The sequence below is a fragment of the Macrotis lagotis genome, chromosome 4 (genome assembly GCF_037893015.1).
Source record: "Macrotis lagotis isolate mMagLag1 chromosome 4, bilby.v1.9.chrom.fasta, whole genome shotgun sequence".
In the NCBI taxonomy this organism is placed as follows: domain Eukaryota; kingdom Metazoa; phylum Chordata; class Mammalia; order Peramelemorphia; family Peramelidae; genus Macrotis; species Macrotis lagotis.
In genome coordinates, this window is record NC_133661.1 from 46,895,463 (window position 1) to 46,918,559 (window position 23,097).

At 37.5% G+C, this 23,097-nt stretch overlaps 1 protein-coding gene across 3 annotated transcripts in view; it reads left to right on the forward strand.

Moving 5' to 3' along the window:
• Positions 1 to 23,097, forward strand: part of REC114 (REC114 meiotic recombination protein) — a 96,722-nt gene that overhangs the window by 18,940 nt on the left and 54,685 nt on the right. For all 3 annotated transcript variants that reach the window (XM_074232679.1, XM_074232681.1, XM_074232680.1), the window contains exon 2: positions 22,183 to 22,272. In XM_074232679.1, the coding sequence (XP_074088780.1) occupies positions 22,183 to 22,272 (90 nt within the window). The remainder of the gene's footprint in view (positions 1 to 22,182; positions 22,273 to 23,097) is intronic.

Consider the following 23,097-nt stretch of genomic DNA (forward strand, 5'->3'; position numbering starts at 1 on the left):
AGATATGAACCCAGGTACTCCTGACTCCAGGGCCAGTGCTTTATCTACTATGCCACCTAGCTGCCCCTTGGTGACACTTTCAATAGTAGTACAAAGCCACCTTGCCACTTGGAGGTCCATGTCACTAGAAGAACTTAGCAGTGTGTCCACTTTATCTAGTTTCAACTGGACCCTCATTGCTGCATTTATTCTTTCTGGTTTGACCTTCACAAACCCCTGCAGCAGCTATTCTAAACTTTTTCACTTCTCCTCAAACCCTCTAGGCAACCCTCCTGCTTTTCTCTCTCAGCAAAGGTCTTGCCGTCTACTTTATTGAGAAAATTGAAGCCTTTTGGTTTAAGCTCCTTTACTGCTCCATAACGCAAAAATACTTTTACGTTGTTCCTTATTCTCTTCTTTGTTCTAGGCTCTGAAGAAGAGGTGGCTCTTCTCTTTGACAAGCGTTTATTAAACTGCCTTCTGTATTTCAGGAACTGTAATCAGCACTTTACAAATATTTATTTGTCCTAACAACATGTCCTGGATGGGGAGGTGCTTTTTTTTTTAAACAAGTGAGGAAAAGAGGCAGATGAAGGTGAAGTGACTTTTCTAGGCTCACACATAGTAAGCAGTGGTTCCATTTGAATTGAGGTCTTCCTGACTCCCTGCATTGTGTCACCTGGCTGTTTCTAAAAGCTTTAAAGCAGTGGTTTTCAGTGGTAGCTGAGTAAGATTTTCATTGAGTGTCAACAACCATCAAGACCCTAGGGCTTCCCTTTCCTGACGACAGCTGATTTTGGGGGAAGACTACTGTCCAACAAGCCACAGTTGCTGATTATTTTATCTTGTTTCATGTCCTGCTATCTGTGATAACAGGGACAAAGACAAGGCAGATTGAGTGAGGGAGTTGGGAGACAACTGTCCTGCATTGCTTGGCTAGCACTGGACTAGCTAGGTGCAGCAGTGGTCAATATAATCAGAGTTATATATTTCGTCTTTAGTGATTGCCTCTATCCTTTGGTTAAGATTACATCACCTACCACCAATCATTTGAGAAATATACAATTGACTTATCCAATCTTTATTTTGTCCTGTGATCTTTAATCTTTAAGATAATATATCATTTAGATTCATTGTGAAATGTAGTGTAAGGTTTTTATCAGACTGGCCAAGAGAAGTGACAGCAAACATTGGATTAATCATCTTTATGTGCCAGTAGTAGTAGGTTGTCAAGAAGAAGCAAAGAATAGAACATTAGTTGTTAGCTTCAAGGAACTTAATTACTGTTGGAAAAGATAACATGCTCATATATAAGTAAAAATAAAGTAGATGACAGATAATTTTAGGGGGGAACAGGGTGATGAACAAATCAGAAAAGGTTTTGCATAGAAGGTTTGAACCTTGAAGGAACCTAGGGATTCTAAGTCATGGAGGTGACTGGGGGCAAAGTACAAAGGGATGTAGATGAGAGCTGACCTGTCATGGATGAACAGCGACAAGAAGGCAGCTTTGGCTGTACCAAAGAGTGTGTTAGGAAGTAATGGGTTATAAGACTAGAAAGGGAGGTTTGGCCCAGATGCTAAAGGACTTTAGGTGCCACATAAAAGATAATGTGTGGTAACCTTTGAAGAGGACAGAAATGAGTGGGGTTATTGTTTACCAAAGAAAGTTTATCTCTAATTGGGATAGATAACAAGACATTGAGAAAGGCAAAAAATGAATGGGAAATCACAGAGGGGGACAGGTTGCACTGTCCTGATTAACTCTGCAGGGTTTTCTACAGTTTCACTTTACAGAGAAGTGCTTCTGTTATTCCAATTAAATGGAGTTGCTGAGTTAGTCCAGGATATAACTCTTCTAACACTCCCACAAAGAACCAAAAGAAATGGAAGATGGCAAAGGATTGGGTATATAGCCGAGCTCCCTCTTGTCTCTGATGCTACTAGTAATCCAGGGTCCATGGGCAAAGATAGGATCAGGCTATATTCTTCAAAGGCTCATCTTTTCTCTATTACAGCCAGTTGTGACCATTTAGAGGAAGAATGAGATCTGAGCTAAGTTTAGAATTTGGCTATAAAATAAGATAGGGGGCAGCTAGATGGTGCAGTGGATAGAGCACTGGCCCTAGAGTCAGGAGGATCTGAGTTCAAATGTGCCTTCAGACATTTAATAATTGCCTAGCTTTGTGACCTTGGGCAAATCACTTAACCTCATTGCCTTAAGTAAATAAAAAAATAAGACAACACACAAATACCTCAGCACCCTAAATTTCAGGAAGATAGAATGGTGGCCCAAAAGAACAGTGTTTTTGCAAAATGCTCCATGACAGTGCTTCCTATTCTAGCTACATTAATTTTGTCTTTCAGCTTTCATATAATCAAAGTTATATATTTTATCTTTTGTAATTGCCTCTTTTATTTGCTTAAGATTACACCTACCACCAATCCATTTGAGAATATACAATTGACTTATCCAATTTTTTTTTGTCCTGTGATCTTTAATCTTTAAGACAATATATCACTTAGAATCACTGTGAAATATAGTGTAAGGTTTCTCGGTACAGAATTAGTTTTTAAGTATTCCTCTTAACTTCCTCAAATATAGACCTCAGCCAACACTATCTTTTAACTCCTCCCATTAACCTCTTGTACTGATCGAGTCCTGGAACTGATTTAGGAAGTTTTGTCATGCCTGATCCCAGAGGTGGGGACCCTTGGACCTTATGTTAGAGACTGAATCTTTGTTTGCAAAGCTCTTTCAGTCATGCTATTTTGGTGACAGAGAAAATCTGATTTGCCATTTCCTTCTCCTGCTCATTTACTCAGGTCCTCCTGACTTCAGGGCTCTATCCACTGCACCACCTAGCGGCCCTCTCTATTGGGATTTTTTAAGAAGGAAAGACTTTCAGTAGTTTTTCTAGAATCTGTTATAAGGCCACATGGCAGCCACGTGGCACAGTGGCCACCTGCTGGATTTGAAGTCAGGAAGACTCATCTTTCTGAGTTCAAATCCAGCTTCAGACACTTCCTAGCCTTCTAGGCAAGTCCCTTCACTGTAGTTGCCTCAATTTCCTCATCTGTAAAATGTGCTATCACCATAGTAGCTCTCTGCTTATTCATTTTTTAGCAGGTTATTTCTTGTCAACTTTATGGTAGAGTTGGGCAGTAGTCATGAGGGAGAGGTGTGAGGGACAAAGTCTCAAGCTTCAGGTTGTTCTGGCTGTTGCTGTCTGAGCTCTTTCTGGAGGCCTGACCTCAGCCACTACTCTCTCTGCCCTGAGGGCCCCCCCCACTCTCAGCTATTCTGTCACCACCAGTGGTCTTATTCCCTGTATTTTCCTGTGGCTACAAGCTTCAGCCCCCTCCCCACCCCCACCCTGGAACCAAAGCTGGGGATGCTGCTGTCCTGCACATGACTACTGCCAACAGGGGCCCATCTTTGATATCTGGCACTCATCAGCATGTACTCTGCTTCTCCTTGCCTATAGCCATAGCCACATCCTATTTGGTCAGTACACCTGGAACCCTCATCCAGCACCAGAAGGCCTTGAAATTTTTCCCTGATCAGCTGTCTGGCCTCTACTCTGTACATGGGGCTAAATATCCTGAAACTGAGGTCATTTTGAATACAGCTTCCCCATAGCTTGTTGTTTGTTGATTCAAAAGTGTTTTCCTGGTCTTTGTTATTTTCTCAAGTTGTCTTAGACTGGATAACTGTTTTACCTTGACTTTTAAATCTTTCTACCACTCTAAAGTTTGAGTCATTTTTTTTTAAATTGTGGGGAAATTTGAGAGAGCCAGGTAGTTTCCTACCTTATTCTGCCTTCTTTCCTGAATCCTAGTTCTTAATATAAAATATAGAAGAGGGTGGGGCAGTAGATAGAGTCCTGACCCTGGAGTCAGAAGGACTTGAGTTCAAATCCAGCCTCAGGCACTTTAATACTTACTTAACTATGTGATCTTGGGCAAGTCACTTAGCCCCATTTCCTTGCAAAAAAAGCTGCCCCCCCCAAAAAAAAAGATATAGAAGAATTTTCAATGAGCAAAATTTAATTTAACTTGTCTGTTGAATATCTGAGTTTAATCTTAATTCTCTTTGCATGCTCATGTTCGTTCTTTCTCATGGTAATTAATCATTAGAATAGGACTTCTAGTACCATCCCTGCCACTCAGTAGCTGTGTAACTTTAAGCAAGTCATTTTAATTGTTTGGGCCTTCATTTTTTCATTTGTAAAAGGAGGATGCCGTGTGTACTAGATCAGTTTGTGAAGTCTGAGTCAGGTGCCATATTAAAAAGATATTAGTTTACAGTTTACATTTAAAATCTGTAAATAGAGTTCTAATTATTCATTTCAAAAATGGTTTTAAAAAGTGACTTTAATTGTTGACTTTTAAATGAAATTTAATCCAGTTTTTTGAGAATATAAGATTTAACAGAATGTTATCTATTTGGCTATGCTGGGTTTGTTAGATATAATTTTCATCACAGAAAAAAAGGTCAGTTTTTATTTTAATAAAAGGAACATAAAATAGTTGACTTGGGTCAGTTTTTTATTTAGTAAAAAAAGATAATATGAAATTTTTGCCCTTGAAATGCCTTTTTAAATGAAGAACTTCTAATATGAATTTATGCTTTGTATTCTTTTAACAATTTTAGAGAAATTTCATGATTCAAAATAAACAATCACACTTTGCACTTAAATTACTATGTCTGTCTCATTGTATAGCCACATTGTACGTTACTACTTTATGTTTGCTTCATTACAGGATAGTTCAGTTATGTGGGTAATTACACCAGATAAAAATAATAGCTTTAGTCCTAATTCAAGGGGATTAGTAAAACCAATAAAATGATAAAGTATTAGGACTATATTTGATTCTGTTCATTTTCCTTTCTTCCTGAGAAACATTTCAGTAGAGAATGTAACATCTCACTATAACATTTTGTTTGTTAATTGCACAGAGTTAAAAAGTACTGACTTAAAACTGACTTTAAAACATTGAATTCAGATTATCTGTATATGTGACTGGACAGTTGGGAAGAAGTCTTGAGCCCCAACTTCCACTCTTGTGGGAGCAACTGTTATCTATTCTGTGATTTAGAAAACCTGGGGAATAAGTGACTGAAAACTAAGATGTTTAGTATTTAGATATTTTGAAAGCTTTCTTCCAGAATAAAAGAGAGCAATTAACCCTGATGTTAGGAAATACTGTTTCTGATTCTGACATGGCCACCTACTTATAAGTTCTGTGACCTTAGGCAACCTTTCTGCCTTGTTTTTTCATTGATAAAATGAGAGTTACTGTGGTGTGGTGAAAAGAGCACTGCAATTTAAATTAGGAAATGTTTCAAATTTTCTATCATTTTCTTACACAGTTTCTTAAATAGTAAGTATAAATAATCTCTTAGATCCTTCCAATTCTAAACTCACTTGGCCCTGAAGTTTCTTTAAGTATGACATTAAATGAGTTGATAATTCGATGTCATTTCTACCCTTGTAATTAAGTCCCTGATCCCAAAGCCAAGAAGAGAGAATGTGTTTCTGTATTTTTTAGTTGGGACTTAGAATCTACCCTCCACTACAAATAATGTTTTAAATGATTAAATACTCAGGATATCTCACAAGTCTATCTAACTCATACTTGAAGTATGTCCTAATAGTGGCATTTCAACTTTCAACTCCTTTTTTTAAAATGGTTTTTCTATAGGAAAACACCTTTAAACAACTTGTTTAAAATAAAGTTTCTATTCATTCATAAGTTGAGGATGGCCTCTAGTTTTATTCCTTAATGCTTGAAGCAATAACTAAATTTCATACTGTGACAAATGAGTTTTTCCCTTGAAGGATAGTGTCAGAGTTCATATCTACTGACAAAAATAAACTCCTAAATATTGATGAGTTTTTAGCCTGTCTCCAGAAGAATAAAGGCAGCATAAAAGGTGCTTGCTTGACTTAATAACATAAGACTAGTTTGAAGATCTAGTAGTTGCCAATTAAATATTTTTAAAAGTTTTGTTTGTGTGATCTGTGATTTCATCAGTGTGTGTGATGTCAATTATCAATTCCTCCATGCAGTTTTATCCATTGTGACTCTTGTCCATATTTTCTGTTTCATTAAATGAGCTAATACTTGTAAAGACTCAGAATAGTGTTTAGCCTATAGTAGCTACCACATAAATGTTTATTCCCCCTTCTCTCCTCTTCCCCTTTCCTTTATTTCAGGATATCAGTAAATTAGTTTCTCCATTTGTCATAAACCTTTTCTGATTTGAGATGTATCTAAGTATGGATTGACTCTGCTGCCTGTACTAATTTTGACCTACCAGCACTAAGAAAACCTAGGTGCTCCATCAGCTAGTACCACACCATCCATAGGTGGAACTATCATTTAACAGCAAAGGAAAAGTTTTAGTACTGTGGATAAGTTCACTTATATTGTCAGTGTCCTTTCCAGGGAGGAACATATTGATAATGAGGTGTGCACACACACATACACACACACACACAGTTAGAGCTACTGGATTTCCCTGAAAATAAGACCTAGCATGATTTTTTTTTAGAATGTTCCTAATATAAAACTTACCCCCAAATAAACCCCATTTAGTATGTCTGTTACAACACAGAATGGATATAATAATATTAATCTATGATTAAATATAAACAAATAATATTATCAACATTAATACTTAAAAGAAATGATAATATAAATTATAATTAAGCATTTGTAAATATGCGAGGAAGCACCTTTGGATGAGAAGTAAATGCCTATGTAAACAAATGAACTCAAAACTTATTGCCAAATGACTGATAAGAATACAGCTACAATGCCTGTTGTGCACTTGATAATGTCTGAATAGCAAGAAAGCTCCATTTCTCTAATCTTCACTAAGGGTAAGAAAGGTAAGATTGAACATGTTTCAGGCATTTTTGTTCTTGAAACTGAAAAAATCTGGTGCACCCAAGCAGTTATAAGAAAGTGGGTTGATTTAAGACTGCCATTTGTTTTTCCAGGGGGCCAAAGATGGGGCTTGTTTGGGAGTCCACCAGCACTCACCTCACTAAAGATGTGAGGAGCTTCATTGCAGAAAGAATAGGTCAAATAGTGATTCCTACAGGAAGACTGCCTATTTCCAGGCTCTTGATGTCATAGTAAGCAAGCCATTCAAGGACTACATGCATGTGGAGGTAAATGATTACATCAAAAATAGAGAGAAATCAGCAAGAAAAGTTTGTGAAGCTGAACTTGCAAGATGTGTTGATTTGGTGAAGAATTCATGGGGTAAGATCACTGACAACAGTGTTGCCAGTGCGCTACAAGCAAGCTACATGGACAAGAAGTGCTCATTGAAAGAGAGCTCTATTGATTGCCATGGAGATTGGAGTCGATGGTTCTACAGGAAATGGAGTCACAAGAAATTCAGGCTGGTATTCAGGGTTTGAAGAGTTATGATAATATTCCAGAAGAAGATGACATGACTGTATATGAATGTAGATTGTGTACATGAATAAATGTAGATTGATGTACTAGAAAAAATAAGACATATCCTTAAAACAAGCTCTAATGCATCTTTTGGAACAAAAAATTAATGCAAGACCCCAGTCTTATTTTTGAGGAAATTCAGTAGTTCAGTGTTTGAAAGGCTCTGAAAGAAGCTATGGGAGAGAAGTAGTATTAGACTCAGACTGAAGTTCTACAGAGCCACGTGCTAACTTCATTATATGCCTGTGAAACCTGGACAATCTAACAGTTCCTACCACTCAGGAAACTGACTCACTTCCATTTAAATTATCTTAGGAAGATTCTGAGGATCACCTGGCAGGAGACAATAGCAGACACTGGGATCCTTTCTGGAGCTAAAATCCAAGTATTCAAACATTATTACAGAGAGTGCATATTGTTCACATGACAAATGTACACTTGCCAAAAAAGACTATTTTATGGAACTCACAGGGCAAGTATTCACAGGAGCCTCAAAAAAAAACCAGTATAAGGAAATTGAAGGTTTTTTTTTCCTCTTAAGAACTTTGGAATTGATTGTGCAACATGGAAGACACTGGCATAGGACCACCTAGCATAGCTCACCCTCATCAGAGAAGGTGCTGCACTCTATGAAAAAGACATAATGGTAGCAGTTCAAAGGAAACACGAATAACATAAATTTACAGTGGTCATTCCTGGTGTTTACTTGGACTACTGGGCCTGAACTGTGGAAGAACATTCTGAGCTCCTACTGGTCTGATCAGCCACAGTCACACACACTGTAACTTGTTTCTAACATGGTGATGTCATTTTGGTCTTCAATAATATAGGACAAAGAACCAGCCATCACATATTTTTTTAAATTTTTATTTTTTTATTCTCATTTTGTACAAATGTTTTTTTACATTAATAAAATATTCTTGTTTAAGAGTAAACAAAATACCCCCTCCCTCCCATGAATATAGACTTGCTTGAGAGATAAAGTAAAGGGGAGAGAAAAAAAATAAAATAAAAAAATAGTAATAATTGTAGGTATGGCCAGGTGGTGCAGTGAACGAAGCACCAGCCCTGGAGCCATGAGCACCCGAGCCCACAAGCCCACATCCAGCCCCGTAGACCCAACAATCACCCGGCCGTGTGACATACAAGCCACCTGATCCCCACTGCCCTGCAAAAACCAAAAGGAAGGGAAAAAAAGACCCAAAATAAAATAAAATAGTAATAATAGTAGGGGTGGCTGGGTGGTGGATAGAGCATTGGCCCTTGAGCCAGGAGCACCTGGGTCCAAATCTGGCCTCAGACACCCAAAGATCACCCTGCTATGTGGCCCAGCATCCACCTGGCCCTATGGTCCCAGACAGGCCTTCCAATCCCAGCCCCTTGCAAGAAGTAAAAAAGAAAATGTGTTATATCTGGCCACTCTCCCCCTGTGGTCCATCCTCTCCTCCTTTATTCACATCCCCACCCCTTCCCCCTGCTCCCCCCTCCTTCTTACTCCAGATGCCTATACCCCATTGAGCACATATGCTGTTTCCTCTCATAGCCACCTCTGATGAGAGCAAAGGTTCCCTCATTCCCCCTTGCCTCTCTCCTTGCATATCATTGCAATAGCTCATTGTAATAAAGAAAAATCTTATTATATGAAATATCTTGGCCTATTCCCCCTCTCCTTTTTCTTTCTCCCATTACATTTTCTTTTTTTCTATTGACTCCATTTTTATACCATACTTTATCTTCGAATTCAGCTTTCTCCTGTGTTTCAACTATAAAAGCCCCCTCTACCTGCTCTATTAGCTGCGAAGGTTCATATGAATATTATCAGTGTCATTTTTCTATGCAGGAATACATGCAGTTCATCCTCATTTAAGTCCCTCATATTTTCCCCTTCTCCTCCAATCTCCATGCTTCACCCAAGTCCTGTATCTGAAGATCAAACCTTCTGTTCAGCTCTGGCCATTCCAAAAGGAACATTTGAAATTCCCCTGGTTCATTGAAAGTCCATCTTTTTCCCTGGAAGAGGACATTCAGCCTTGCTGGGTAGTTGATTCTTGGCTTCATTCTAAGCTCTTTAGCCTTCTGGTATATTATATTCCAAGCCCTACGAGCTTCCAGTGTAGTTGCTGCTAAGTCCTGTGTGATCCTGACTGCAGCTCCACAATATTTGAACTGTGTCCTTCTGGCTGCTTTTGTAATATTTTCTCTTTGACTTGGGAGTTCTGGAACTTGGCTATAATATTCCTAGGGGTTGAATTTTTGGGATCTCTTTCTCGGGGGATTGGTGGATTCTCTCCATTTCTATTTTGCCCTTTGTTTCTAGGATATCAGGGCAATTTTCCAGTAGTAATTCTTTGAAAATGATGTCAAGGCTCTTTTCCTGATCATGAATTTCAGGTATTCCAATAATTTTAAAATTATGTTTCCTAAGTCTGTTTTCCATATTAGTTTTTTCAATGAGATATTTCACATTTTCTTCTAATTTTTCACTTTTTGGGTTTTGAAGTATTGATTCCTGATTTCTGGTAAATTCATCAATCTCCCTGAATTCTATTCTTTGTCTGAAGGATTTGTTCTCCTCAGAGAATTTTCTTACCTCTTTTTCCATCTGGCCAGTTTTGCTTTTTAAAGCATTCTTCTCCTCCATAACTTTTTGAACTGTTTTATCCATTTGACCTGAGCTGATTTTTAGCATGCTATTTTCTTCAGCATTTTTTTGGATTTCCTTGATTAAGCTGCTGACTTCATTTTCATGTTTTTTTCCTGCAACTCTCTCATTTCTTTTCCCAGTTTTTCTTCCAACTCCCTCATTTGATTTTTGAAGTCTTTTTTGACCTCTGTCATAGCCCGATCCCAGTTTCTGTTTTTTCTGGGAGTCTTTAAATGCAGGAGCTTGTGTTTCCTCATCTTCAGACTGAGTATATTGAACCTTCTTGGGATCGTAGATAATGTATTTCTCAGTGGTGTTCCTCTTTTTTCTCTGTTTGCTCATTTTCCCAGCCTAAGCCTGTTTTGGGGGTGCTTCCTGAGCTTTTGGGGCACTCCCACAAGGGTCTCAGTGTGTGAGGCTCTGTCCTCCCTCCTGGTCTGTGAATGACCATATGCGCCCCCCTCTGCCACGGGGCTGAGGTGGGGGGGGGCCTGCTGTTCTATGGGGAGCCTAGGCTGCGATCAGGATCTGAATGTGGTCAGAGCCCCAGAGTCCTGTTCCAGGGGCTGAGGACAGAGCTCGGCAGTCTCTCTCTCTTCACTCCCCTCCCTCAGTTCAGTGGGCTTATGCCCTGGGAGCTCCTGCTTACCGGCTCTGCCTGCTTCTGTTCCTGGATCTAGACTGCAGAAAGACCAAGCTGCTGGCTGTGTGCCCTGAGGGCTGGGCTCCACGTGCTTGCTCTGGCAGAGGTCCCCAGCTGTTCCCCCACTTTATGCCTGGTGCTCCCCGGGGTGTAGCTCAGGAGACTCTGCTGCTGCTGTGAGCTGGGTCTCCCAGCGTCCTGGGGCTGCCTCCAGGAGGCTGAAGTTCTTTGGCTCTGGTGGGCCGCCCCTCTGACCCCGGGGAGCAGAGCCTTCCTGCTCTTTTCCAGGTCGCCTTGAGTAGGAGAACTACCTCACTGGGTCCCTCTGTGGGTTCTGTCTCTCGAAAGTTTAGTTAGAGACCTTAGTTTAGAAGTTTTATCAGGGAGCGCCTAAGACTCGATCCTTTCTTGTCGCCATCTTGGCTCCACCCCCCCATCACATATTTTTGATGATGTTTCTTGAATATATATCATTGATAGTAAGATGGTAATATACCCACCATGTCTCTTTCTGTTACTTTTTGAAGTATTTCTGATTTGAGTTGTTTGTAAACCCTCTGGTATTACTTGGAGAGTATAAAAGTTAGGCTTTGGCATCAACCTTTAGTTTGGGGTTACTGAAAGCACTGATCCATCGGCAAATCAGGATGAAAAGCATTAAAATGATTGCAAGTTGAGAGCCTGCTCTATGGGACATCTGAAAAATGAATCAAGAAATACTTCCTTGAGTAAACTCAACGGACAGCCAGAAGTCAGTCTGTCATTAGTCTGTTTCTTATTGAGCCTGTCTGAACTGGTGGTTCTTCATTCTTCATTGATAATTGGGAAAGCATTCCTGTATGCTGTTCAGGAACTAGCTTTTAGTTTACCCAGAAGCTCAATGTGTACAGAGATAGCAACCAAACACTAGTGCAGTGTTGAAAGAGGTGTTTATTGTGGGGTTCAAGACACTAGATCTACTGGATACAAAGGCAAATGGTACCATCTCTATCTTCATATAGTTCGTTTTCTAACTAGCAAAGTGGACAGAATATGGTAAGTGGTAGTCCCTCTGTACCTTGGTCAAAATTGAAGCATTCCAGTTTATTATAGTTTAAGGACATTGACAGTGTGGTTGGGGTAGCTAGTTGGCATAGTGAACAAAGTGCTGAATCTGTAGTCAGGAAAACCTGAGTTCAAGTCTAGCCTCTTAGTTTGGTGGTCTTATCCAGGCAACTCATTTAACTTCTCTTTGCCTCCACTTCCTCATCAGAGAAGTTGTAAAGATCAAGTGAGGTAATTGTAAAGTACTTGGCATAGTCTTAGTTCTTATCCTCAATAATAATAATGACCTAGAAGAGGAAAACTAGAATGGTTAAGGGTCTTGCATACAGGGTATGATTGAAGAAACTAGGCTTGTTTGCTTTGAAGAAGACAAATGTACTTGGAGGTTTTGGTAGATGTTTTTGGTTATTTGGAAGGCTATCATAATGAAAGATGAGCTAGACTTATACTGCATGGTCCCATAAGAGAATTTGGAACAACAGGTATAAGTAATTTCAGTTAAAAATTAGATTTGACTTCCTAATTGCAGAGGGCTGATATTGTTTTTCCTTTACCATTTCCAGTTTTATCTAGGTTCATTTTAAAATTGTTTTGTTTACTTTCCTGTAAAACATCAGGACTTTTCCATTAATGAAAATAAAATCCTTGATTTGATGATTTGAAGGACAAAAACCACTTTTGGTTGGTGTGATATAATCTGTAAGCTTCCTAACAATAAAAGCCAAACAAAAGTGAAATGACTTGCCTTGGAGGATATAAGTCCTCAGTGACAGGTTGAATGACCATTTCTTGAGAGTGTTGTAGAAGGGATTCCACTTTAACAAAAAGCTAAATTCTAGGTTTCTGGGTTTTCTTCCAATTTGATACCTGTAAATAGAGATGTGATGGTAGCAGTAGAGAGTGATGAAATTGGGAAAGCCAAGGAGTTGTGCAGTTGAAAAGAACCATTCTGGGATGTATGATGGGTTTTGTTCATTTTTGATTTCATATACTGAACATATCTAGTTTGAAAAATAAAGGGGAAGAATCTTCTTCAAAGTAGGAGAAAGAGAATGGACATGATTGAGGTATTCAAAGACTGAAGATCTAGCAATCCTGATCAGTTATTCTTTGGTGTGATATTGAAATGATTTAAAGAACTTCCTCAGCTACTGATGACCTACTTGAGGTTTTTGCACATTTTAAGATTTTGTAATGTAAAATTTGGTAGTTTGGGTCATTATAAAAAAAGGAACCATATATGAAGGAACTCAAGAACTTGCATTTATATGATTTAAACTTCCCCTTCTATTTATCCCTCCTTCAGCTCTACTCCAGATTATCTGAAAAGTGTGTTGTATATAAGAATTTATAATTTTTGCCTTTTATTCTTTAAAAACTTAAAAACAAAACAGGAAGCATTTCATCATTGCAGCAGATATATTTTTAACAAATGTGATCTATGGAGGATTTAATTTAATGTTAAATTGGTTGTTTTTAAACAAAATTTTGACATTAAAAATGATTGTATATGAGATAGTATAACATAAGCAAAAGTTTTGGGATTCTTTGATCTTGTACCACTATTTTGAAAAAAAATGCCAAATATGGTAGTACCCATAATTCTAAACTTTTTTTGGAAGCTCAGGTTGGCAGATCTCTTGAGCTCAACTGCTCTGAGCTGCAGTGGGCTGGACATAGAGGTCTGCATATGTTTAACATTAAGCTGATGAGACCATGGGAGCAAAGAGTGACAAACTGGCTCAGGTCAGAAATGGAGCAGGTCATGGTGGGATCAGGACCATAAGTAGTCTCTATACTTTTAGCCTGAAGAAAATAGACACTGTCTTTTTAAAGACACTTTTGGATAGCATTGATGTACACAGACAGACTGCGGCTGCCTTTGAGCTTCTTGAAGGGTTGTGACAATGAAAGCAAGGTTCTATGTTGGATTTCACCAGGAAACTGGAACTATGGAATCCATAATAGTGGAAACAGAACAGAGTAGTAGCAAATCAGGATGGTCAACTGAATTTTTCTATCCAGGGCTTTGTGGTCACTGAATTGCCCTTGAGTGCCTGGGTTGACCCTGCTCACTTGTACCTCGGCTGGTCCTTGATGCTTTTGCTTGCAGTGTGATGCAAACATCATCGCTTCTGTACTTCTCCCTGTCAGTAAAGAATCTTTTATAAACTTGACTATATGCCCCAAACAAGACACAGCACCTACCCCAAAGAGTTAATGGAGGAGACAACATGCAAACCATAGCAATAGACAAGATATATAGAATGGAAATGGGAGGCAGTTTAGAGGGAAAGCTTTGGTTGGGGATTGGGGTGGGGTGAGGTTGGAAAAAGCTTGTAGAATGTGGAAGAAATTTGAACTGAATCTTGAAGGAAGCTAGACAGCAAATGAGGAGGCATAAAGGGCAATACTTATAAAGGCTTAGGCAATAAAACAAACTTTTAAATAGGAGGTAGAAAATAGAATGAAAAATATAAGAGAATAGATGGAGGAAAATATACAGTTAACATTGAATGTAAATAAAATGAAGTACCCCAAAATGAAAGAGAGCAGGCTAGATTAGAAACACGAATACTACAATATATGTTCACAGGAAACACCAAAGATACATGCAGATTTAAAATAAGAAGCTAAAGCAGAATTTAATATGCTTTAGCAGGAATAAAAAATAAGAAAGCAGTAGCAGTCATGATCTCAGACAAAGCAAAAGCAAAAATAGACCTAATTAAAAGACACAAATATTGTCTTGATGAACTCGATGAACTCAAGAAGAGTCAGAACAGAGGAAGAAAACTGTAGACACTTTCTCTAATGAATATTAACGCAGAAATTTAAATGCAATAATAACAAGGAGACAACAGTAACATATTTAGAAGTTAAGTTTATACCAGAAAAGCAAAACTATATTAGGAAAACTGTAAATATAGATGACCATTTTAATTACAAAGCCAACAAAAATCATGTGATTATCTTAATAGATGTCAAAAAAAATCTTTCCACAAAATATGACACCTATTCCTGGTAAGAACACTAGAAAGCAAAGGAATAAGTGAAGCTTTTCTTTTTAAATTATTTATTTACTTACTTAAGGCAGTGGGGTTAAGTGACTTGCCCAAGGCCACACAGCTAGGCAATTATCAAGTGTACAAGTCCAGATTTGAACTTAGGTCCTCCTGTATTCAGGGCCTGTGGTCTATCCACTGCACCACCTAGCTGCCCCAAAGCTTTCCTTACTATGGCTAATAGTCTCTCTAAAACCAAATGCTTGCACTGTCTATAATGGGGATAAACTAGGGGCCTTTTCAATAATATCAGGGGCAAAGCAAGACTGGCCATTGTCATCATAAGTATTCAGTATTGTGCTAGAAATGCGAGCTGTAACAGTAAGATAAGAAAAAGAAACTGAAAAAATACAGGCAAAGTAGAAACAAAATTATCCCCTCTTTGCAGATGATGATCCTTTACTTAGAGAACCCCAAAGAGCCAGAAAAAAGAAACAAAGTATATTATCAACAAAATCCAGGAGGAAGAGATAGAGAGGAAATTCCATTTAAAATGGTTGAAAGCATATGTGCCAAGAGAAAATGTTTAAAATGCTCTTTAAGCAAATAAAGATAAATCTGAATAATTGGAGTATTGCTTGTAGGTAGACCAAGTCAGTAGAACAATTTAATTTATTTAACACCATAACTCATTAGATAGAGGAGAATAGAAGAAATTACTTGCCAGATATATGAATAGGAGACTTCATGAGCAAACAAAAAGATAGGTTAACAGGAGATAAAATGGATAGTTTAGATTAAATAAAATTGAAGTTTTTGCACAAATGAAATCAATGCAGCTAAAATTAGAAGCAAGTTTTATCAGTGCTTCAAGTTTTATCCAATAAATGTCTCATTTCTAATACACACATAATTTTGTACAGATTCTTTTGGAATAGATTTAGGTTTATAAGAATAGGAGCCATTCCTCAACAGATAAATGATCAAAGGATATGGACAGGCAGTTTTCAGAGAAAGATGTCTAAGTTAATAACCATATGGGGGGAAATGCTCTAAAATCATTAAAATTAGAGAAATGCAAATTAAAGCAATTCTTGAGGGATTCACTTTCAGTTTGGCAATCATCAGTTTGGCAAAGTTGACAAAAAAAAAAGAAAAATGACAAATTCCAGAGGGGCTGTGGGAAATATCTTAATGATGGAGCTGTGAACTGGTCATGTCATTATGGACAGCTCTATACCCAAAAAACTATTAACTTTGCATGCCCTTTGATTTAACAATATAGATATAGGTCTACACCCCAAGAGATCAAAGAAAGAGGAAAAGGACCCATGTGTACTAAATGCAGCTCTTTTTTGGTAGCAGAGAATTGGAAACTGAGGGGATAGCCATCATTTGGAAAAGGGGCTGAACAAATTAGGTATATGAATGTCATGGAATACTGAATTGTAAAAAATGAAGGGAATGGTTTCAGCAAAAGATAGGAAGACTTTATGAACTCATACAAAGTGAAATGAACAAACCCAGAATAATATTCATATTGTAAAGACAACTTTGAAAATCTTAGACACTGTGAATGTCATAGTGATCAATCACAGTTCTAGAGGCCTAATAATGAAATGAGTTCCCCACTTCCAGATAAAGAGATGATGGTCTCAGAATATAGATGTGTGTGTAGGAATTTGTTTTGTTTTGCTTGACTAAGCACTAGGCATTTTCTGCAGCTATCTGTTGAATCTAAAATACTCTCCCTCTCTGATTTGACTACTGACCTCCCCATCTTCCTTTAAGTCCCAACTAAAACTCCACCTTCTTACAAGAAGCCTTGCCTAATGCCTCTTAATTTCAGTGCCTTTACCTCTTTCAATTATTTTCTATTGATCCATTATGTAGTTTGCTTTGTATATGTTTGTTTTCATAATGTCTCCCCCATTAGATTGTAAGTTCTTTGATGGCAGAGACTGAATTTTTTCTTTTATTATTCCTAGTGCCTAGTTTAGTACCTGGCCCTAGTAGGTGCTTAATAAATATTGATTGATTGAATTGTAATGATTTTTATTTTTCTTGCTTTTTCAAATGGGGTGATGGGAGGAAGAGACTTTGAAGCTGAAAATAAAATAAAATTGGATTTTAAAAAATATATGGTGAATAATTTGATTAGAACATTCTAGGGAACTAATAAACAATTTAAGATTTGCATCAAAGTTTCAGGTTTGCACACAGAAATGAAGCATTTCTATATAACCAAATTCAAGAGACAGCAATGAAATAAAATCTCATTCAAAAATAACAATAAAATGCACAAAATATTTGGGCTTGAATTACCAGAGCATTTGCAATACTTGAATATATTTCATTATAAAATACTTCTTAAAGAAATAAAGAGCAACTTAAATAGCTGGAGGAGTATTCAGTGTTCATAGTAGATCTATGTCAATATAATAAAAAAGATACTTCCAAAGTTAATTTACAGTTTTAATGCTATGACAATCAGACTCTCCAAGGAGTATTTTGCAGGACTCAATAAATTAATAAAATTCATTTGTAGAAATAATAGATATAAAATATCTAGGGAAATAGTGAAAAAAGTTAGGAGTGAAGGACAAATAGCATATCCAGACTGTAAAACTAAAATTATTTGGCACTTCTTTTAAAAATTAAAGTATTTTATAATAAAATGAGGAATAAATTTTATAATAAAGTAAAAATATTAATGGAACAAACTGATAGGATTAGAAAATTAGAATTGGAAAATGTAACTTTATTTGATATTTTATAATCTTAAAACTGTATATTATTTAGGAAATAAAGCCCTATTTGATAAGAACTATCTGGAAAACTGTAAATCAGCGTGGCAGAAATTAGGTTTAGATCATAAGTAACTGTCTTGCCCCATATCCCACTTAAGTGGAATATCCAACACTCCCCCCCCCAAACAAGGGGTACAGCATGATATTGAAGAAAGCAGCCAGGGAGCTCCAGATTGGGATACTCATATAGCATAGTCAAAGACAAAGGCTGGATAGCATATTTAATTTCCTGCATAAGACCTCCCCAACCCCATGTAGTAAATATAGAAGTTAGACAAAGAAAGGAGTTATGAAGTGTATTAGCTGAATATCAGATTAGCTGATATTTTTGTGCTAATTCTGTTCAGCATTGAGCTGTGGTCCCAGATACCTGGGGCCCTATCAGTCTAGGCTGGAGTTCTGGGCCTGTTAGGCTATGGACTGAACATATACAACATACCCTAGTCTTGCCCTGATTGTTTCCTGTTCAGTATGCTTTCTTTTTGGCTTACATTAATTATTATCATGACTTTCATTGATAGTGACTCATTGTTATGACTTTCACTCTTAGAAACTTTTGTTAGGAAATTCATATTATTCATGGTTTTTTCTGCTAGATACATTTGCTAAGAAATCCACATTCAATTTACAGCATCTATATTATGACTTTTACCAATAGGGACCCCACATAATACTGCATTTCCAAGTATATTAAAACTTCATTGTGACCTATATATTAAAATTTTTACCATTAAAAATTTAGAAAACAAGTAGATCTTACACTTCCCAGCTATAGGGAGGAGATAAATTCTTAACTAGAGAAGACATAAAAGATTAAATAGATAATTTTGATTACATAAAGTTGAAAAACTTTGCACAAACAAAATGCATCTAGGATAAGAAAGCAAACAATAGATTGCAAAAGAATTCTATTACATTTTCCTTAGATATTTGTTATTCAGAATAGACATTGTCATAATGTGTGTACATAGACATATGCATACATAATATATATGACTAAAACTCATTTCTAAAAAGCTAAGTGGTTAAAGGTTATGAACAAGCTATTCTCAAAAGACTTGTCAGTTGTTAACAATTAATTGCTCTCATGGCTTAACTTTAGAATTTCCTTTACTATTCTCCAGAAATTCTTTTATCCTAGAAGCTCAAAGCAACTCTGGAATTCACAAATTAGAAATATCCCCGACTTTATGGCCTCTGCCACTTCAGTGACTTCTCCCAGAATCTCTATTTCAGGATGGTACTCAGGCCAAGTTATGCTTCAATTCTTCTCTAAGCTGAACTTGAATTTCTCTTTGACTGGGTAACATTAATCCTTCACTTCTATTTTTTTTTTTAATTTTCCCCTGGCCACATGCAAAAGCAAGTTTCAACATTTACTTCTAAAACCTTGAGTTCTAAATTACTTCCTTTCTTCTCATCCCATTCCCTGCATTGAGAAAGGAAGTGACTTGGTGTAGGTTAAAAATGGGTAGCCATGAGAAACATAGAAACAATAGTCATATTGTAAAAGTAAACATAACCCCCTCCCGCCCCAAGAAAGAGAATCCTTAAGAAAAGTAGAGCAAAAAAAAGTATGCTTCAGTCTGTGTTCAGACAGCATCAGTTCTGTCTTTGGGACGGATCACATTCTTTATCATAAGTTCATCAGAGAAGGTGCTTCAATACTTTTTCCCACAATTGCTTTTGCTAGCTGTTTTCCCCTCCATTCCCCACCATCATTTATTCTATTCTCTCTCCTTTCACTATGTGTCCTCAAAAGTGTTACATCTGACTACCCTCTTCCATGAACTTCGCTCTCTTCTGTCACCTACACCCCTCCCTCCATCCCTTTTCTCTCATCCCTTTCCTCTCCTTTTTCCTTTAGGGTGAGATAGAGTTCTATAGCCTATTAACTGTGTATGTTCTTCCCTCTCTGTGCCACTTTTTATGAGAGTGAAGGCTCACTCATTTCCCCTCACCCTTCCTTCTTTTTCCACTACATTGCAAAAGCTTTTTTCTTGCTACTTTTATGTGAAATAACTTACCCCATTCTACCTCTCCTTTTCTGCTTTCCCTTTCTACAGTATATTTCTTTCTCCCCCCATTGACTCCATCTTTTTAATATATTATACCTTCATCTTCAGCTCCCTCCTTTGCCTTGTCTATAAATGCTCCTTCTAACTGCTCTAATAAATGAAAAGGTTCATCTGAGTTATCAGTATCATCTTCCCATGTAGGGATACCCTCAGTTTAACATCATTAAATTTTTCATAATTAATCCTTCCCATCGACCCTCTCTGTGCTTCACCTGAGTCCTATACTTGGAAATCAAACTTTCTGTTCAGCTCTGGCTGTTTCAACAGGAAAGTTTGAAATTTCCCTGTTTCATTGAATGTCAATCTTTTCCCCTGAAAGAGGAAGTTCAGTTTTGCTGGGGAGTTGATTCTCAGTTGTAATCCAATCTCTTTTTGCCTTCTGTAATATATTCTAAGCCCTATGAGTCCTTGATGTAGAAGCTGCTAAATCCTGTATAATTTGACTAGCACTATGATATTTGAATTGGTACTTTCTACAGCTTATAATATTTTCCCTTTGATTCGAGAGTTCTGGAATCTGGCTATGATATTCCTGGGAATTTTCATTTTTGGATTTCTTTCAAGGAGGTGAGGTGGATTCCTTCAATTTCTATTTTATCCTCTGCTTCTGGGATCTTAGGACAGTTTTACTAGATTATTTCTTGAAAAATGATGTCTAGGCTTTTTTTCCTGGTCATGACTTTCAGATAGTCCAATAATTTTAAAATCATCTCTTCTGGATCTGTTTTCCAGGTCAATTGTTTTTCCAATGAAATATTTCACTTTTTTTTCTTGTGTTTCATTCTTTTGGTTTTGTTATCACAAAGTCATTTACTTCCCTTAGCTTCATTCTACATTTGAAGGAATTATTTTCTTCAGAGAACCTTTTCCATCTGGCCAATTCTACTTTAAAAGGCATTCTCCTCATTGGCCTTTTGGACAGATTTCTCCATTTGACTCAAACTAGTTTTCAAGATGTTACTTTCTTCAGTGTTTTGGGACATCTCTTTCACCAAGCTGCTGACTTGGTTTTCATGATTTCTTTTTTCATGATTTCATTTCTCTTCACAATTTTTTTATACTTCCCTAACTTAATTTTCAAAGTCTTTTTTGAGTTCTTCCATAGCCTGGGATCAATTTCTACTTTTCTTGGAGGCTTTGGCTATAGAAACTTTGACTTTGTTGTCTTCTGAGTGTGTATTTTGATCCTCAGAGGACCACAATAATTATCCATGGTCATATTTATTTTCTTCCCTTGTTTGCTCATTTCCCCAGCCTATAACTTGATTTTAACTCTTTGCTAAGATGGGACTCTGCTTCCACAGTGGAGGACACACTGTCCCAAGCTTTTTAGGATTTTTGCAGCTGATTTCAGGGAGATCCCTCTGAGTTCTACAAGTTCTCAATTCCTTCAGGGTCTTTTGAGAGGCCCTGACTGCTCATCTGGCCTGTGCTCTGGTTTGTGGGTGACCACCACCTGCTCTGCTGTAGGCAATAAAGCTCTGTTGTTCTTCTGCTCCTTTTCCTGAGCCTGGAGCCCCAGACTGTGACTGAATCTGAGTATGGGTGAAGCCATACAAAGTCCTGCCTCAGAGATAGCAAATTAGGCTAAGTGCTATGGAAGCAGCTGCCGGGTGGCTCCCCAGACCTCCTCTTAGGACCCAGGGGCCAGGTCTGCACTGAGGCCTGTGCTGGACTGGGCTCTGCTCTCACTCTAGTGGCAGAATTTTCCTGCTGACCTTCCCAATTTTCCTTGGTAGCACCTGGAATCAGAGATCTGCACAGCACTATGCCTTCCATGGACTCAGGGACCCTGGTGCATCAAGGGTTTGTTCCTGGATGGATGGAACCAGTTGGCTCCTGCATGGCCCCAGGCTGCAATGCAGGCCCCTTGTAACTCTAATATAAACAACCCTTACTGTAAATCTTCCAAGTTGTCTTGGGTTGGAAAATTGTCAGTTTTTTGTGGGTTCTGCCACTGGAGAATTTGGTTAGTCATTTAAAGGTATTTAGAGTGTTTGGGGGGAGAGCTCATGGAAGCCCCTGTTTTTACTCCCTCATTTTTCTAAAATCTCTCACTTTTGAACTTCCTTTTATATGTTGTCTTCCTTCTATTAGTTTGTAAGCAGCTTTGAGTAACAAGAGGGACACGGCCTGTTTGCTTACTGATTTTTTTCCTCTTCCTCCTTTAAAAAATATGGATTTATTCCCTCAGAGAGGTACCAGAGAAATTTAGGGGGAAATCTAGTCAGTATTCAAACAAAAGAAATCAGTAGAAGTCTATTTAAAAAAGAAAGTTTATTACTGAAAAATTCTTTTGAAACATTTTAGATGGCAAGAAAAAACTAAAGGCTATAGACTAAGGGCAGTTCTCAGCTACTTGGGAGTTTGTGCTGTCTTGAAAAAAAGAAAGTTATTCATGATCAGACAAAGAAGGAAACAAGGTGAGAATTTTTCATTATACCAACAATGACTGTCTTATATAACTTTCCTTCTCTCTCTCTCTCTCTTCTTTGTAGGTATTTGAGTCTAATGATGAATCAGGTTCTCTTGTTCTCACCATAGTTGAATCAGGTCATTTCTTCATTTCCCAAGGACAGACCTTACTGGTAAGTTTAGCATCAATATCTTATGATAAACATACATAGTTTTAAGCTAGTTTAGCTTTCCAGCAATATTGATTTTTATAAAATATACAAAATGCTTTGCAACCTTTTAAAACCCTATATAAATCAGTTCTGATTGTTGTAGTTGTTTTGTTACTAAAAATATGTATCTGACCTATGATTGCACCAGTATCAAGAACTTATTTGTGAAAAAAGTCATCTATTCCTGCCAGGTTGGCATGTTCTCTACAACGTAGAGAATTTCAGAGAACATTGGGAAGTAACTTACTCAGTCACATAGTCTTTGTGTTAGAGGCAAGACTTGAACCCAGGTAGGTATTCCTTTTTTAAAATTAATATTTTATTTGTTTTCCAATGATATACAGTAGTAGTTTCTACCCATCATTTTCCCTCCTCCATCCCCCCATAGAAGGCAATCTGAAAATCTTTACATCCTTTCCATGCAATACACTGATCAAAATTGAATGGACGGGGAGAGAAATCATATCCTTGAGAAGATAAAATATTAGAGATAGCAGAATTGTGTAGCACATAAGACACTTTTTTAATAAAAAAAAAATGAAGGTAATAGACTTTGGTCTTTGTTTAAACTCCACAATTCTTTCTCTGGGTACAGGTGCTATTCTCCATCATAGATGCTCTAAAATTGTACCTGATTGTTTCACTGATGGAATGAACAAGTCCTTTAAGATTGATCATCAATTCTCATGTTGCTGTTAGGTTGTACAATATTCTGGTTTTGCTTATCTCACTCATCATCAGTTCATGCAAGTCCATCCAGGCTTCTTTGAATTCCCATCCCTCCTG